This window comes from Odocoileus virginianus, unplaced genomic scaffold (genome assembly GCF_023699985.2).
Source record: "Odocoileus virginianus isolate 20LAN1187 ecotype Illinois unplaced genomic scaffold, Ovbor_1.2 Unplaced_Scaffold_5, whole genome shotgun sequence".
Classification (NCBI taxonomy): Eukaryota; Metazoa; Chordata; class Mammalia; order Artiodactyla; family Cervidae; genus Odocoileus; species Odocoileus virginianus.
The window spans coordinates 2,679,826-2,693,448 of record NW_027224267.1 but is presented as its reverse complement, the minus strand read 5'-3'; the positions used below and the strand labels follow the sequence as shown (position 1 = coordinate 2,693,448).

Here is a 13,623-nt window from a genome sequence, read left to right as displayed (position 1 = left end):
TCTTCAGTTTTATGCGTCAGAGAGTCACCTTTTTCTGATTGGTTGGTGAGAGCTCTTTCTGAGCTGCTGTCGCTTGTAATGACCTCACAGTGACTCCTCAGTGACCCAGGAGCTGGGGCAGGACAGGACTGAGAGTTAACGGAGAGCTTGGGAACACACACTCACACTTTGGGTGGGTTCTGAGGGGTGGTGGGGCAGGCCCGGATGGTCTGTACACGCTGTCAGGTGAGCGCCCCCACGGAGCCTCAGGGGCAGCCCTGCTGTGTGTGTGGCCTTGTCCCACGTGAGGTGACTATGCCAAGTGAGGCCTTCAGCTTGTGAGCTGGGGCAGAGGCTGTGCCCCTCCAGTGCGCGGGTTCTGATGCCCCTGCCTTTCTCCAGGCCCCTTCTTCTCTCCTGGAGACCAGCCGACCCCTCCTGGCCTTTCGGCCAGCCAGACCAAGTCTCAGAGCCAGGACCCATTTGCAGACCTCGGTGACCTCAGTTCCGGCCTCCAAGGTAAACTGATGGCCACCTGAGGCACGTGGGGAGCACTAGGCCTCTCTGGGGGGGTCTGCACCCCCCTGAGGTATGTGGGGAGCACCAGGTCTCCCTGGGGGGGCTCTGCGTCCCCCTGAAGTCGGCTTTGCCCAGTCCCCCAGGGCCCAGCAACACCAGGAGAGGCCCCTCTGCTTCCTTTCAGGAGCTTGTTGCCAAGACAATGCCGGGAGTTGCCAGAGCAGGCACAGGGACTAGCCCCTCTGCCGGCTCCATGGGGTGTGGGGGCCAGCTGGGGGCTGCCTCAGCCCAGGATGGTGGAGCCTGCCTGCCCTGCTCAGGGCTGGGCCTGGGGTGCAGAATCCACCACCGGCCACTGTCCTTTCTGAGAAGACCTCTAAGGACGCTGATTCTTTGGAGGCCGTGTGCCTGTCTCATCCCTTGGCAGTTGGGAGGCATGTGGAATTTTAGGTGAAAATAACATCCCCGGGTGCTTTCCAGAGTTTCACAAGGTTTCTTTGTCTCCCTGAATGCATTCCTGGAACTGTGGGTGTGTCCTGGGCTTTCTGCCTCTATCCTGGGCTCTTTGAGGCAGGGCCATCCATCCCCAGCCTCTCGGGTGCTGCCTGTGGTGGAAAGGACTTCTCAGGATCTGGGGTGCCCGTTCTCAGGGTATAGCCCCGCCTTCAGCCTGGCACTGTGACCCCAGACGTCCATCACACCCCACTCAGAAAACAAGAGTCCTGCGTGAAGCTCACGGAGCTGATAGGAGAAACAGGCCCACATTCTGGCTGGAGAGCCTGGCACCCCTGTGTCAGCGCAGATGGAGCCGTCAGACGGAAGGCCAGTGAAGCCGTGGGGCTTCCATAGGACACTGCCCAGAGCAGGACACAGGTCCTCAGGCAGCCAAGCAGCCACAGGAAAGGCCATGTGCTGGGCCATAAATGGCCCTCAGCACGTTAGAACTGAGACCAGCAGAGCATGTCGTTCCCTGACTGACAACCGAAGGAGAAATCAATGACGGTGAGATAACTGCGAAATCAAGCTCTTCGAAATTGAATGACACACTTCTGAATAACACAGGTTATGTGGGAAGTCTCAAGGGAAATAAAACTCTTGTCAAACAGAATGAAAGCACAGCATAGCTAAACGTGAGGCATGCTGCTGAAGCAATGCCGGGAGGGAGATGTATAACACTGGGTGTGCAGTTTGGAAAAGAGGAGACGGCTCACTGGTATTATGAGTTCTCAGCTAAAGGTGTTTGTAAAGAAAAGCAAAGTAAACTCAAAACAAATAGAAGGAAGGAAATGATGAAAAGCCCACATCAGTGAAAAGGAAAACTAGAGAAAATGGGTTGATCAAAAAGTTAGTTCTCTGAGAAGATTAGTAAAGCTGACAAATCTCTCCTAAGTTGGATTAAAAAGAGAGGTTAGCATGAGTTGTCCACAGAGCCTGGAGGTGCCAAAGGAAAGCAGACTCACGGCCTCAGCCCCACCCCTAGGCCTGCTGTGAGGGGGCCATGCCGGGGAGACAGGTTGTTGGAGAGGGTCTGTAACCATGACGAAAGTGAGCTCAGTTAAAAACCGCCCATGGAGATCTCTAGGCCCAGCTGGATTCACTGGAGAATTTTACGAAATGTTTAAAGAACTCACACCAGTTCTACATGATCTTTCTAGGAAGTAGGAAGAGGAGGGAATATTTTGCAGTTGATTTTATGAGGCTGATGCCAAAACCAGACGGAGACAATGCAGAAGAAAACCAGAGACCCCAGGGAAGCATCGCTCACAGAAGCCAGCGCAAGAGCTCGCCACAGCCAGACAGGGCTTGTCCCATAAGGCATGGCTGGCTCAACATCCTCAAACCCACAGGCATGGTCCATGTTAACTGGCTCTGGAGGGGAACTGTGTGATCATAGCACGGTGCAGAAAAGGTGTCCCCGGAGTCCAACTCACTGTGGGGAGCACTCTTGACAGACCGTTGGCTCGTAGTCTGTAGACTTGAGCTGGCGCGTCTTGAGTCCTGCTGCCTGCCACACGCTGGGTTTCGGAGGACCGCACGCTCTCCAGGGCTGACCCTGGCAGTGCACGCAGGTAGGAGAGGGGCAGAAGGGACAGGCAGTGTGGCCATGTGCAGACAGCGTGCTGTTTGCCTGGGAAAGCATTTCAGGCCCCAGGGTGTGTTGAAGAGGGTCCCAGGATGCGGGAGGTCGGGGAAGGCCTCAGTGAACAGGGAGACTAGCTCGCCTCCCAGAGACCAGTGAGGGGAAGGCTCTCCAGCAGTGGTCAAGGGGTCAGCTCAGTCCCCACCAGAATTCAGATGGACTCACTGTAGAATTTATCGGAGAGTTAGGGCAAGTGGTCGGTTCAGCCCACCAGGCCGTGGCGGACTCTAGCTGCTGGAATTAGCCCTGTGTGGTGTGGTCAGGACAGACACACAGGTCCCAGGGCAGGATGGAGGAGCGGAAGACAGCGGTGCAAAGCCATTCGTAGAGTCGCTGGGCAAGGAAAGTGGCCTTGCCATGAACTTCACACCTGAAATAGCAAGTAAGTGACCACTGCTCAGAAGCGGCCATAGATTTCTAAAGCCTTTAGAGGAAAACAGAAAGGCGTGTCACCTGGACCATGATCCATCAGAGAAAATGGGTAAATTGGACTTAATCAGCAGTTTTTGCTGTGCTGAAGGCTGTCAGCAGGATGAGAAGCTAGAGTGGGGAAAACAGCTCTGAACCACACGTGTGACAGCTCCTGCACGTGTGGGAGCAGCAACAGCGAAAACAAAGGTGGACCCGTCCGACTTGGAGATGAGTGAGCTTCAGAGAGGACGGCAGCCACACCCCGTGTTGGGGGCAGTGCCAGGCACAGAGCTGGCGGGCATCCTTCTTGGGGGGACCCCAGAGGCGCGTGTGGGCTTCTCGGGGGTCTGGCCCCAGCGCACACGGCCGCCACTGGCAGTGGGCTCAGATGGAACCTGCTGGAGTCCACGGTGTGTCCACCCACTGGCCTGCAGCCGGGTGTGTCCTGAGGGAGAAGAGCCCATCACAAAGGCCGCCTGCCCTGCGATTCCACTTCTGGAATGTTCTTAAGATGATGGTCATAGGACGGAAAACAGGGCCGTCTTGACCCCGCTGCTTGCTGCTTGTACACGCGTGAAGTGGCCAAGGACCATACACGTGACACATGATGCCCACGTGTGCTGGTCAGGGGCTGGGTGCTCTGGGCACTGGTTTTGAGCTTCCTGGACTGGTCCTGCGTGTGAGCGTGTGGGGAGGGGAGCCCGTCGCGGCTGCTGACCTGGGGCACGGTTCCTGAGGCCTGAGTGTCTGCAGGGCAGCCTGTCTGGGCTGTCGCTGACGCTCCCGCGGGAACTGTCTCCCCAGGCTCACCTGCCACATCTGCTCTTGGGGGCTTTGGTCCCAAAGCAGCGCCCCCTCCCAAGGCCAGCGGCTCCTGGCAGACGAGTCGGCCCCCAGCCCAGGGCACCCCGTGGCCCCCCCATGCCAAGCCGCCCCCCAAAGCCAGTGTACAGCCAAGGCCTAACTACACCTCCAGCTTTAGTGTGATCGGCAGCCGGGAGGAGCGGGGAGTCCGCGCCCCCAGCTTCGGTGAGTTCCCCTGCCGCCCCGTGAAGGGGGTACAGCGAAGCCACATCTTGTCCGGCTCATTTCAGTCCTGGGGAAGGGTGTTTAAAGAGACTCCACCCATGGGAGCCCCTTGGGACGGAAGTTCATGATTTCAGACCAGTGTCTGGGTGACCTCTGCCCCTGGCAGGCACTTCAGGTGGCCAGGCCACCCTGTCCAGGAACCTTCTCTGTTTCGCTGGCCAGGAAGCGGTGGCCGGGCCAGACCTGACTGCAGCACTCGCCTCGGGGTGGGGGGGAGTCCTGACGCCTGCCACAACGCCACCCACAGTGGTGGACCCACAGCTCAGGCAGCTCCGTCGGCTGTTGCCCGTCTCAGCCGTGCCTCTGTCCGAGGAATCCTTGAGCCCCTGCATAGCGCGGAGGGGCGGGCAGGCTGTCACCCTCTGCTCACTTGCAGGTCCAAAGCCGAGGGTGTCAGAGAACGATTTTGAAGACCTGTTGTCCAACCAGGGCTTCTCCTCGCGGGCCGACAGGAAGGGGCCGCGGACCATCGCTGAGATGAGGAGGCAGGACCAGGCCCGGGACTCAGATCCGCTGAAGCTGAAGGTACTAGGGGAGGGATGCAACCAGCCGGCCGCTGGCTTAGACGTGAGGACCTTTGTGCAGCACATTGCGGGGAGGGGGCTTCCGTCCACATTCACTGCTCTTCTGAAAGCTCTGGGGTGAAAGATCAGCTGTCCCCACATGGCTGGGACAAGAGGCTTCGTGCTCGTTAAGCTTCTCACACCTCTGAGACCAGCCAGGTGTGACCCTGGTCAGGGTCTGACCCGCAGAGACCGCAGGGTGACCGATGTCTGTGTGCTTACGCCCTGACCTTGGGAGGACAGCTGGGAGACGGGGTCATGGGGCCCTCTGAGGGCCCCCTGGAGTCCGGCATTGTTCCTGCCGGGCGCTGGGGCCCCAGGCCAGGGACAGGCGGAGGCCGTGATGGCAGGTGGTCTGTGGACGACCCCGTCGAGGACGGGTCCCTGGTTCCACACACCAGTCTCCTCCACGTCCTGTCCGTCCAGACCCAGGGACGTGTTGGCTATGCCAGGGGGGCGGGGGCTCAGTGCAGAAACAGGGCTATGCGTCTCACGGTCAGAGCCCGGCTCCGTGGGGCTCACCCCAGCTGTGGGGCTGGTGCAGGCCAGGCCCAGTGCCCCCTCAGTAGTACCTCATCTCCTGCAGCTCCTGGAGTGGACGGAGGGCAAGGAAAGGAACATCCGCGCACTGCTGTCCACATTGCACACGGCGCTGTGGGATGGCGAGAGCCGCTGGACGCCGGTGGGCATGGCCGACCTGGTGACACCCGCGCAAGTGAAGAAGCACTACCGCCGCGCCGTGCTGGTAGTCCACCCCGACAAGGTGGGCGCGGGTGCGGGTGCCGGGGTGGGGGTCCCCCGGACACGGTGGGTGTGGGGTTGGGGGTCCCCCGGACACGGTGGGCACTGGATTGGGGTGGGCACCAGGTTGGGGGTCCCCTGGACAGGGTGGGCGCCGGGTTGGGGTGGGTGCCAGGTTGGGGGTCCCCTGGACAGGGTGGGCGCCGGGTTGGGGTGGGTGCCAGGTTGGGGGTCCCCTGGACAGGGTGAGTGCTGGGTTGGGGTGGGCGTGGGGATGGGGTGGGCAGGTGCGGGGAAGGCCGCCCTTACTCTGCTGTCCACCCTGCAGGCCCGGGGGCAGCCCCACGAGCAGTACGCCCGGATGATCTTCATGGAGCTCAATGACGCCTGGGCTGAGTTTGAGAGCCAGGGCTCCCGGCCGCTCTTCTGAACTGCGGCTGCGCATGTGGCTCTGGAGCCGTAGCTGCGAGCGGCCCTCGAGCGTGGCCGGAGCTCCGGCGGTGTGGGCGGGCGTGGCTGCACCCAGTCCTCGCATCGTGCCCATGTACTCAGCGGGTCGGAGCCGATGCCGCTCCCGGCGGGAGAAGAGAAAGCATTCCAAAGCCTCCCAGTCCTCTAATTTTCTCTCTTGGCCCCAGAGGAGGCGTGACACTCCGTGCTCCCCCCAGGCGTGTCACGGCTGTGATTTGTTCTGTCCGGTGGCGTGTCCACGAGGTGGATGGCGCTGCGCTGCTGTCCTGCGGAGTCTGTCCGTGAGCGTTTGTGTCTTCCCCTGTAATCAGCCTGGTGACCACTGTACAGAATTAAACTATTTTCTGATGGCCCTCGTCTCCGGCTGCCTCTCCACCTCCCAGCCTGTCTGCTGTCGTCCGTGGAGGTGCAGCGTAGGGACCCTGCCCCGCAGCACCAGGCTCCTCGCCCACACCGAGCCAGGCCCCCACGGGCCCTGGGCGGGGCGGTCAGTCGCGGCAGGAAGGCTGGGCAGTGTGGGCCTGGGGCCAGCAGCGGCTGCGTGCCTTGTGGTTTTGGTCAGAGGTGACGGTCCAGCCTCCTGTGAGTCCGCACCCCAGGGCTCGTCGCCTCCTGGCCGCCCGCACCCGTGGCCGGCCGTGCTAGAGCTGCAGCCTGCAACATGTGAGTCACTGCGGCAGCTGTGATGCCAGGAAGGCTCAGGAGGGCGCCACCTCCCAGGACCCACCCCATGCTGCCCTTGTGGGCTCGTCCTCAGATCAGGCTTCACCTGGGAGTATGGGCAGCTGGACTCTGACCCGAAGCCTCTGGGACCTCCTTGGTCCAGGAGAGGGCAAAGCCTGTGGCTCCTGGAGGCCCGGAGAAGGAGGGGGCTCCTGCTTCCCCTCCTGAGGCCCCGGACCTTCCAACCTCTGCCCCTGGGTCCCCCCCCACCCCATCCTGGGCAACGGGCCTGAGCAGAGGGCAGGGGAGGAGGCTGAGGGCCTGGCCGCTGCTCCGTCCCCGCTGAGGTGGGCGCCTTACCACCTGGGAGGTGTAAACCTGGTCCTCCGCAGGCTGAGGCCTCCTGAGGAACAGCAAACGACCCAAGTAGGCCCGAGGGTGCACACGCATGTTCCAGGCGCCGGCTCAGGCCCTGCAGGACCTGCCTCCCCTGGGTCTGATGGGCGCTTCCTCACGCCCCGGCTCTGAGTTAGCGCCAGGGTGGGTGACGGCCCCAGTGTCTCCATCCTCCAGGGACCAGGTGTGGCCCCTGCAGTGGGCCCCCGGGGACTCAGGGAGTGACCCTGGCCCTAAGCTGGCACCACCAGCTGTTCCCCTGCTTGCAGAGGCTGTGTTGGGGGGCGGCTCTGCAGAGGTCGGGTCTGGACCCGGGACCCCCTAGTCTGGCCACCCCTGCCCTGTAGAAGCCCCACCCGGCATGTGCCTGAGCATCTGGGTGACGGGCGTCGCGAGGGACACGACCCTTGTCCCATGCCAGCCGTCCCTCCCAGTCTGTCCCCCGTGGCCTCTGCGGCTCCCCGAGTCCCGGCAGGCACTGAGCCCTGAGTCTGAAGGAGCTGGGCTTGTGACTTCCCTGCAGGAAGCCCCCTGATGTCGGACCCCCATCACGTTCCTGCTGTGTGGCTCTCCTTGCCTCGGGGAGGCTGCCTGCCCCTGGGGTTTGTGGGCGGGGACCCTCGGGTGCCGGGGGAGGCCCACGTGCTTGGCTCCAGCACAGAAAGCAGGCTGGAATCCCACCCTTGTTGGATTACCGGCAATGCCCATTTGTGGAAAGGAAAGGACTCGTTTGCTTGTGAACCAGGAAGATGGCTTGGGCCAGCTCAGCTGCTGACCCCTGCTGGCTTCCTTGCCTGCCCCGGTCACTACTTCTGAGGCCTCAGAGAGGAACTGCTGCCCCGGGCCTGAGTCCAGGCTCTGCCTTGGGGGACCCAGGGATAGATCCCCTTGGGCCCCACAGGGCCCTGGGAGAAGTGGGCCCCTGCTCCCGGTGGTTCCCTTCCTGCAGGACCAAACCCCAGACTGCCTGGCGGGTCCCTCACTGACCTCGGGAATCGTCCTGTCCCAGCACGCACAGGTGACTGTCCCCAGCTCTGTGAATGGGCCTGGGAGAAGCACCCCCGCCCAGGTGGAGTTCGGAGGTGGGAATCCTGGCCAAAGGAGACCCTCTGTCCAGCATGAAGCCGGCTCAGATCCCCTCGCGCTGCAGCCACTGAGCCCCCGTCCCCCGGCGCCCTTGGGCGCGCTGGGCCCTGCCAGGAGCCGCAGCCCCAGGCCTCGGCGACGACTCTGCCCCTCCCCAGAGCCCGGCTGTGGGAGGTGGGCTCGCTGCCCGGAGGGCGCCGCAACACACACACCACACAGACACACACACACAGATATACACACACACACACCACATGCACAGACACACACACACCACGCACAGACACACACCACGCACACACACACACACCACATGCACAGACACACACACACAGACACACACAGATATATACAGATACACCACAGACACACACACACCACGCACCGCACCACATACACACCACAGACACACACACACACACACAGCACAGACACACACACACACACACACACCACGCACAGACACACACACACACACACCACAGACACACACAGACACACACAGATATACACGGATACACCACAGACACACACACCACACACACACACACACCACGCACAGACACACACACACACACCACATACACACACACACACACACACCACATGCACAGACACCACGCACGGCACCACATACACACCACAGACACACACAGACAGATATACACACAGATACACACACACCACAGACACACACACACCACATGCACAGACACACACACACCACGCACCGCACCACATACACACACCACACAGACACACACCACACACAGACACACACCCCCTACGCACCCCCACTCCACCCCCACCTTCACTTGCCTGCCCTCGTGTCCCTGGCACACACACTCCTCCCTGAGAGCGATGTTTCAGGACCAGGACCCCCAGACCCACTTGTGGGTCAGAACCTCGTCCTTTGGGGACTGCTCCTGGGGGCATTTGGGCTTCCCTGGTGGCTCAGCTGGTAAAGAATCGGCCTGCAATGCAGGAGACCTGGGTTTGATCCCTGGGTTGGGAAGATCCCCTGGAGAAGGGAAGGCTCCCCACTCAGGTATTCTGGCCTGGAGAGTCCCAAGGACTGTCACGGCTAACAGGTAGGGGCAGGCCCAGGCCAGCCAGGCTGGGGAGGAGCTGGCCTGAGGGCCAGGACACAGCTTATGGGTCTCAAATCTGCGGGGTCCTGGGCCACCCCGGGGGGTGTCAGGAGGAGGGGAGGCGGGAAGGGGGCAGGAGGGGCCCCTCAGGCAGTGGTGAGCCCAGCAGGCGTGTTGCCTTTGGGTGAGTGTTGGGATGCAGGTAGATTTAGGGAGACTTGGGCCAGGGTTTTCCAGGAATCAGATGGGGGAGGGTACATAGGTGTGGGGGGCAGAGCCTGGATACAGGGCGGGGTACTGGGCAGCTACAGGCACTGGTGGGGTGCTGCTCCTCACTGTGCACACCTGGCCCTGGGCTGGGACTTGTCCACAGGCCCCCTGGACTGGGCAGGGCCTAGCCCCCAGGCCAGGAAGGAGGGGTTAACTTGATTCAGTCACTTCCTAGGCTTCTCATGGGGGCGGAGGGGGAGTCTCCTCTCTCCGGTTTGGGATGCCTTCTGTTTCTGTCATTTTTTCCTTTTCTGCATGTGATGCTGCAATTCCCATATGAATCCTGAAAGTACCTCCGCTGAAGAATTGATGCCTTTCTTTGAACTGTGGCATTTGAGAAAACTCTTGAGAATCCCTTGAACTGGAAGGGGATCAATCAGTCCTAAAGGAAATCAACCCTCAATAATCATGAGAAGGACTGATGCTGAAGTTACAATATTTTGGCCACCTGATGTGAAGAGCTGACTCACTGGAAAAGACCCTCATGCTGGGAAAGATTGAGGGCAGGAGGAGAAGAGAACAACAGAGGATGAGGTGGTTGAATGGTATAATCAACTCAATGGATATGAATTTGAGCTCTGGGAAATAGTGAAGGGCAGGGAAGCCTAGAGTGCTGCAGGCCATGGGGTTGCAAAGAGTCGGACACAACTGAGCCTGAACAGCCAGGGATGTAGTCTGGGGAAGGGGGTGTCCCAGGGCCTCGAGGGCTCCCGCCTTGAAGGTGGATAGAGGTCGTACCCATCTGGGCTGGGCCAGGCCTGCCCACAGTGTGCTGCCTGGAAGGCCACCCTCCCCAGCTCTCTCTGGCTCCACTGCTCCGCCTCTTCACGGCGCTTGCACAGCCTCGCCTGCCTTCCTCCACCGCCCCCACCAGGACAGCTCCTGGGGCGGCAGTAGACCACGCGGTGACGGGCACCACCGGTGGCTTGAGCTCTGGATAGATGAGGGCTGAGGGTCCTGCAGGAGGGGGACGTGATCCAGGGGTGGGCCCGGCCCCCAAGACCCCCTTCCCTCCAGGGTGCTGATGGGTGAGCAGGGTGCCGTGAGCAGGGTGCCTCTGACTGACGCTGGTGGTGTCAGAGCTCCAGTCACTAGCTGGATGGTCCCCTGGACTGCACTGCAAGGGCCTGGCTGCTGCAGCCTCCTTGTCCTCTGAGGCAGGCCTCCGGCCACCCCCTACCCTGGGCCTACAGGAACGGGGCCTGAATTCAGCTGCCCACTCCTCCCTGCAAGCCCGAGCTGCTTGACCAGGGCTGCCAGGCCCCCTGGACATAAGCACAGGAGGAGGGGCCCCAGCCCAGGACCAAAGGAAGACCCCTGAGTGAGCAGACAGGGTCCCCCGAGGCCCAGACAGCGCCTCCTGGGCCTCCTGGCATGCAGGCCCACCAGCGGGACCCGCACAGGCCGAGCCTTACTCAGGTCTGAGTGAGGGGAACTGGAGGGGGCAGGGTGGGGAGGACATGCCGCGTGGTGGTCTCTCATTAGCCTGCCTTTCTGGGAAGGATTTCTTGAGCCTGAAGCCCACCCCAGGGGGCCCGCCCTGTTGTCAGCCAAATTGGTCCTTGCTGGACGCAGATCACCAGCTGAGGGAGTCCAGGCCTGACCTGCGCCGAGCGCTGGCAGCTTGGGCCCTTGAGGGACGCAGGAAGCACTGAGTCTGGCCTCTGATGGCGTGTCCTGTGGAGGGTCCCCGGCCTGGTCCCGGCGGCCCGTGGAGGGCGGAGGAGGCCTCTGGTGATGGGTGGGGTCACTCACAGAGCAGGGACTGCTGGTGCATCTCGGGAACTCACCCTGTGAGGGTCGCACAGCAAGGGAGTGACCACTGGACAGAGTGGGGTGTGGGCCCCTCAGCCGGACATCACTTTCCTTTTGGCCGCAGAGACCCCGATGGGAGGCTCGGGCGAGCTGAGCCCAGGGTGGGGGCGACGGGGGATCCCGCCGGGCAGAGGCCTGAGGACTCACGGCCTCCCCATTGCCCCCACGTCCCGCTCGTGACCGAGGCCCCCGCACTCACCCAGGGCCGCCTGGTGCTGCCGTGCTGCCGCACCCCTGTGGTTACCACCTGCAATAGAGCTGGGGAGAAGTGGGATTCCATTTTCAGGCGGTGTGAACTCTATTTTCACCTGGGAGCACGGGGAACAGGGGGGGTCCAGGCAGCAGCCGGAGGAGAAGGGGGGGCATGGCCCTCACGGCCCCGCGTGGCTGCCCAGCCCCTCCCCAGGCCCTGCTCTGGGCATCTCGGGGAGTCATGACCCCTCTTTCTAACACTCCCCACCCTCCAGGTGGGCTCAGGCTCCCCCCAGCCCCACAGACAGACCCCTGTGCTGAGAGCTCTGAGAAGAGACCAGGAAGAGGAGAGGGCTGGCCCCCCAGTGGGCATGGGTGGGCAGGAGGCCAGGGGGTGGATGGCCGGCAGGAGGTGACCGCGGGCGGGGGCAGGGAGCGGGCTGGGGGCGTCTGCAGGACAGCATGCCCCGCCAGTGCACTGAGTGCGGGGTAGTGCCCCGCGGGGTCCGGGGCGGGCAGAGTATGGGCACAGGAGATGTGCTCTGAGCCCAGATCCTGGGCTGGCCTCTCAGGGAGGCGGGCCCTCGGGGTTCCCAGGGTGACCTAAGGCCTGCCCATCCCTGGAGCGTGAGGAGCAGCCCCTGCAGGTGGGAAAGGGAACCACCTGTCCCAGCGCCCCAGGTGGGGGCAGGGCCCAAGGATCGAGCTGGCCCCCTGGGCCAGGCCAGCACCTCCAGCTCTTCCCTGGAGCCCACATGGCCGGATGGGACCCTGGGGTGGGAGCACGCGGGGTCTGCCATGCCGAGCGAGGTGCTCTGGCCCAGCTTCAAGCAGCAGCAGCGATGATCCCGTCTGGTGGCTTCTGCTTTTCACGTGTTATTACCTTTCAAAGTAATGACGAAATCCAGCAGGAAAATGGCCACGCAGCTGGTGCCGGTGCCAGAGACTGAATTATTCATCGTGTTGAAATATTCAGTTTGCATTTGAAGTTTCTGGTGAGCCAGTGTGTCCTTCCCATGGGGCCTGCAGCCCCCTGGCCAGACCCCTCGCCAGGACTGAAGAAGGACTTCAAGTGATCCTGGCCCCTCTTGGAACCTAGGGACCAGCAGGGGCCAGGCCTCCCCGGGGGCGTGACGGGAGCCAGAAAAGGGCTTCCAGGAGGCTGGCTGGGGGCACTGGAGCCAGGGAGCCACCTTTGTCCCTGCCATCTGGAGTGGCCCCGTGAGGGCTGCAGGGGACCTCTCAAACCAGCACGGTGTGGTCTTGGCCTCAGCGTAGCCCCACTGCGGGTCAGGGGTTCCAAGCCTTCAGGGTTTCAGGAGCCCACGTAGGCCTGAGCTCAGGGCTTTGCCCCGTCCTGCTGGCAGGCCCCGAAGCTGAAACCTTGGGGGAACCATCCCCCCTCCCCGCTCCCTGCACCCAGCCTGGTCTACCCATCACCCACCTCCCCGCTCTGACTGTGGTCGTCAACCCTTGACGCGCACCGGCACCCTGGGCTCAGCCCTTCTTGCTGTCATGGACATTTCCACTCCACTCCTGACTCTCGGGTCGGCTGCAGGCTTGGGGACTGGTCACCGGCACCTAGGTCCTCTTCCAGGCACTCATGGGGCCATGGGTGCCCACCTGGGGTGTTGCCCCACGGCCAGGCAGAGGTCATGAGCTGCATCACCTCCTGGTCACAGGGCATTGTCCCCTGCCTGCCGGGAGCTGACCCCTGCCCTCCAGGCCTCCTCAGGTGCCGGGCGCCTTGAGCTGGGACTGTCACTAACCTTGTCTATTTCCCATGGAAGGGTCTGAGTCTCCCTCACCCCGCCTAGGGCCTGGACAGATATGAGAACTGAGTAGGCAGCTGTGAGTGTGTGGTGGGTCTAAGAGGGGTAACAACAGAGAGGTAGGTGATGACCTCACGTGTGACCTCTGAATGGTGACCCCAAGAGGAGGGGGAGAAAGAGGCTGAGGGCCGGAGGGTCAGGTGGCAAGGTCAGCAGAGGGCCTGTGTCCTCGGCCACTGACACGGGCCGGGCCTGGGTCACGGGGTCTGTGGGGTCCACGCAGGGGATGGAAGGGCTGGCAGGGCTGGAGGGCAGAGGCTCCAGCAGGGGAAGGAGCGTCTCCCTGCTGGACACACACGTCTCCCTCCTGTGTCCACACCCAGGGCCTGAGAACACCAGGGGCCAGGCTGCACAGACCCTGAGGG

The 13,623-nt window shown here is 62.3% G+C and overlaps 2 protein-coding genes across 7 annotated transcripts in view; one reads left to right on the top strand and one right to left on the bottom strand.

Moving 5' to 3' along the window:
- The window catches only part of GAK (cyclin G associated kinase), a 48,054-nt gene extending 41,789 nt beyond the window's left edge, over positions 1-6,265 (top strand). For all 5 annotated transcript variants that reach the window (XM_020899451.2, XM_070462492.1, XM_070462493.1 and 2 more), the window contains 5 exons: positions 382-498; positions 3,854-4,078; positions 4,515-4,663; positions 5,288-5,464; positions 5,771-6,265. In XM_020899451.2, coding sequence (XP_020755110.2) covers positions 382-498; positions 3,854-4,078; positions 4,515-4,663; positions 5,288-5,464; positions 5,771-5,872 — 770 coding nt within the window. In that variant the 3' untranslated portion in view covers positions 5,873-6,265. The remainder of the gene's footprint in view (positions 1-381; positions 499-3,853; positions 4,079-4,514; positions 4,664-5,287; positions 5,465-5,770) is intronic.
- A 2,555-nt stretch (positions 6,266-8,820) lies between these two features.
- LOC110140822 (uncharacterized) lies at positions 8,821-13,591 on the bottom strand. Of its 2 annotated transcripts, XM_070462501.1 has the most exons (5): positions 12,310-13,591; positions 11,434-11,492; positions 11,024-11,210; positions 10,158-10,376; positions 8,821-9,032 (listed from the first exon to the last, which is right to left on the bottom strand). In XM_070462501.1, the coding sequence occupies exons 1-5, from the start codon at positions 12,632-12,634 to the stop codon at positions 9,013-9,015; spliced, it is 810 nt and encodes a 269-aa protein (XP_070318602.1). In that variant the 5' UTR covers positions 12,635-13,591; the 3' UTR covers positions 8,821-9,012. The 2 variants fall into 2 exon arrangements, with proteins under 2 accessions (XP_070318602.1, XP_070318601.1); XM_070462500.1 differs by lacking the exon at positions 8,821-9,032 and having other exon boundaries at positions 9,048-10,376.
- Positions 13,592-13,623: the final 32 nt, after the last annotated feature.

Coding starts and splice junctions, on each gene's coding strand:
- LOC110140822 (XM_070462500.1), bottom strand. CDS start 12,634: ATGGCAGGGACAAAGGTGGCTCCCTGGCTCCAGTGCCCCCAGCCAGCC. Junction 11,211..11,433: donor GCAGCACCAGGCGGCCCTGG/GTGAGTGCGGGG, acceptor CGACCCTCACAG/GGTGAGTTCCCGAGATGCAC. Junction 10,377..11,023: donor GCTGCCAGCGCTCGGCGCAG/GTCAGGCCTGGA, acceptor CCCCTCCTGCAG/GACCCTCAGCCCTCATCTAT.